Source organism: Microtus ochrogaster, chromosome 2 (genome assembly GCF_000317375.1).
Source record: "Microtus ochrogaster isolate Prairie Vole_2 chromosome 2, MicOch1.0, whole genome shotgun sequence".
In the NCBI taxonomy this organism is placed as follows: domain Eukaryota; kingdom Metazoa; phylum Chordata; class Mammalia; order Rodentia; family Cricetidae; genus Microtus; species Microtus ochrogaster.
Window position 1 is genome coordinate 17,320,745 of NC_022010.1, and position 3,044 is coordinate 17,323,788.

At 43.5% G+C, this 3,044-nt stretch overlaps 1 protein-coding gene across 2 annotated transcripts in view; it reads left to right on the top strand.

Annotated features, from left to right (window-relative positions):
• Positions 1-3,044, top strand: part of Pgam5 (PGAM family member 5, mitochondrial serine/threonine protein phosphatase) — a 10,948-nt gene that overhangs the window by 3,756 nt on the left and 4,148 nt on the right. The window contains exons 2-5 of one of the 2 annotated variants that reach the window (XM_005344498.2): positions 1,169-1,347; positions 2,177-2,302; positions 2,386-2,474; positions 2,572-2,702. In XM_005344498.2, coding sequence (XP_005344555.1) covers positions 1,169-1,347; positions 2,177-2,302; positions 2,386-2,474; positions 2,572-2,702 — 525 coding nt within the window. Of the gene's footprint in view, positions 1-1,168; positions 1,348-2,176; positions 2,303-2,385; positions 2,475-2,568; positions 2,703-3,044 lie in introns of both variants that reach the window. The other variant, XM_005344497.2, reaches the window with a different exon arrangement.

Genomic DNA, 3,044 nt, shown 5'->3' on the forward strand with positions numbered 1-3,044 from the left:
AAAAAAAAAAAAAAAAAAAAAAAAAAAAAAAAAAAAAAGAGTGTAGTATTTGCAGATAACCTAGATGTCTAGGTTTTTCTCCTGTATATTTTAAATTATCCCTGGATTACTTACCATACTGAATACAATAAACTTGCCATGTAGGTAGTTGTTAAATTATATACCTTGAGGTAAAATCACAAGAAAAAAAAAAGGCCTGTTTGGTACTGGTGCAAATGTTTTTGAATATTTTTGAAACCTGGTTGATTAAATCTATGAGTGTGGGATTTACTTATTATATAACTCAAACTAGCTTTTTCTGATCCTTCTACCTCAGCTTCTTGTTAGGACTATAGATTTATACTGTGAGAAAGTGCAGCCAAGGGCTCCAGTCTAGTATTTTTCATTAAAATTAGGAATGTTAGTGTATACCTGTAATCTTGCTACTTGGAAGGCTGAAGTAGGATTGCTGTGACCTCAGCCTGGGCTATGCTAAGAGACCATCTCATAACCAACAAAATGAGTAAATAATGAATGAAACAGCCCCATAACTAGTAGATCCATATAGATAATACAGTTCGAGGCTCTGCTCCAGTGCAACTACTCATATGCTCACAACCTCTTGTCACCTGGCTGCATATCTGCAGAATTACTGAGTTTCTCCTTTTTTTCTTCTCATATGCATGTGTGTGAGATCACATGTGTGTAGGCCTGTGTGAACCTCTGAGGTAGTAGATATCGAGATTCTTCTTGATCGTGCTTCCAGATTATCCTTTAAGGCATGGTCTCTCAGTCAAACCCAGAACTTGCTAATACGAATAGTCTCACTAGTCAGCTTCTTCTGGGGATCCTGTCTCCACTTTTGAGGTTGGAATTATAATTATAGGTGGGCCACTGTGCCTACCAATATTTATGTGGCTTCTGAACTCCAGTCTTCCTGCTTGTACTTTAACAAGCACTTTAACCTCTGAGCCATCTCCCTAGCCCGTCTTTGCCAAGAACATGAACCTTGGGCTTCACATGTCTCTTGTGCCCACTGTTGCATTTTCCTTTTGTCTGGTCTTTTGGTAAAGAGTACAGGTATGCTCTGTAAGGCTGATCTCCCTGGCCTTGATTTTCCCTCTGTCCTTTTCCCAAGTACTGAAAGGTGTCTTGACAAGAGGTCATTACGATATGTTTTCACAATTAGGCGAGAGCCACTGTCTCTCGTTAACCTGAAGAAGAGGAACGTGGAATCTGGAGAAGAAGAGCTGGCATCCAGGCTGGACCACTATAAGGCAAAGGCTACAAGGCACATATTCCTCATCCGTCATTCCCAGTACCATGTGGATGGCTCCCTGGAAAAGGACCGCACTCTGACCCCATTAGGTAGGACTCCTTGAATGGTCTTGAAGTTAGAGCAGCTGAAATTGGAATATAGGTCTTCTCCCCTTCTTTCCCTGTTACAGCCCAGGTGGTGATGGAGACAAGAGTCTCAACTGTGTAATCTAGGCTGGTCTGGATTCCTGATCCCCCTGCTTTGCTTCCCAAGTAGGTGGAAACATTAGAATACATGGTAGTGTGCATTTACATTTTAAACTTTTTTTTTCTTGAGACAAGAGTTTTTCTGTGTAGCTTTGGAGCCTGTCCTGGCACTCATTCTGCCCTCAAACTCACAAGAGATCTGCCTGCCTGTGCCTCCTGAGTGCTGGGATTAAAGGCATTTACCACCACCACTTGGCCTTAAGCATTTTGTTGGGATGGCATATTTCCCATTTGTACACATATTCAAAGCTGGGTGGTAATATGTCTCCAGCCTTGTTCTCTAGCAGATTGTGTTATCGTGTTGTGTCTAATTGTCACAAGACAGTAGGCCACTGTGATGCTGAGACTTGATTTTGTTCTCCGCCAATCAGTACTGGAAATTGAAGCCAGGGTCTTGCGTACTAGGCAGTTGTTCTACCAGTAAGATATATTATGTTCCCAATTGGAACTTTATTTTGAACATAGTTGAGTAAAAATAAGAGAAACAGCAAAGGGTTCGCATTCCACTGCTTATAAGTTAACTCATTGCTGCTAATCAGGTGCATTTTTCCTTGGGGTTGAGGACAACTGATTGTTTCTTTGCTCCCTGGTTAAGTCTATTATAGGACAGCGTCTTCAGTGGTGCTTGATGGCACGTCACTGGTATATGACTTTCAGTTATTTTTCTTTCAAGGTCGGGAACAGGCTGAACTTACAGGGCTCCGACTTGCAAGCCTGGGATTAAAGTTTAATAAAATTGTTCATTCCTCCATGACCCGTGCTGTAGAGACCACAGACATCATCAGTAAACACCTGCCAGGTGAGTGTTGGTTGTCTACCACGTGGAGGGTATAAATTCACTCTTGGGGATACATTGCTGAACAGGGATCAGCTCTTTTCCAGGTGTCTCCAGAGTCAGCACAGACCTGCTACGGGAAGGTGCCCCTATTGAACCGGATCCACCTGTCTCTCACTGGAAGCCAGAGGCTGTGGTAAAAATGCCATTCCTTGTGCCACTGGATTAGGGCAAGGCCTGTCCTTAGCCTTGTCTGCTTCTACACTGACAACTCCTTGGTCTACTCCTAGCAGTATTATGAAGATGGAGCCCGGATTGAGGCTGCCTTCAGGAACTACATCCACCGAGCTGATGCCAAGCAGGAGGAGGACAGTTATGAGATCTTCATATGCCATGCCAATGTCATCCGCTATATTGTTTGCAGGTAAGTGCCATGTCTAATTCACTGTGTTAGCACCCATCTTTCCTGGCCTTGCGTTTCTGCAGCCTAGGAGCTTCTTCTGTCTTGACTTGAAGGAAATATTGGTGAAGCTAGATTAATTGTCTATAGAATGCCTGTTTCACCTTCCTTTATTAGTAAACCCCCAGTGAAACTGGCCTTGACAGTGTAGATGGTCAGGGAGCTGTGTTCTGGTGTCCTCAGCCTTTTGAGAATGGTGAATGTTTAGGGACCATTCAAGAGTCCTGTTTTCCAAGCCGGGCGGTGGTGGCGCACGCCTTTAATCCCAGCACTCGGGAGGCAGAGGCAGGCGGATCTCTGTGAGTT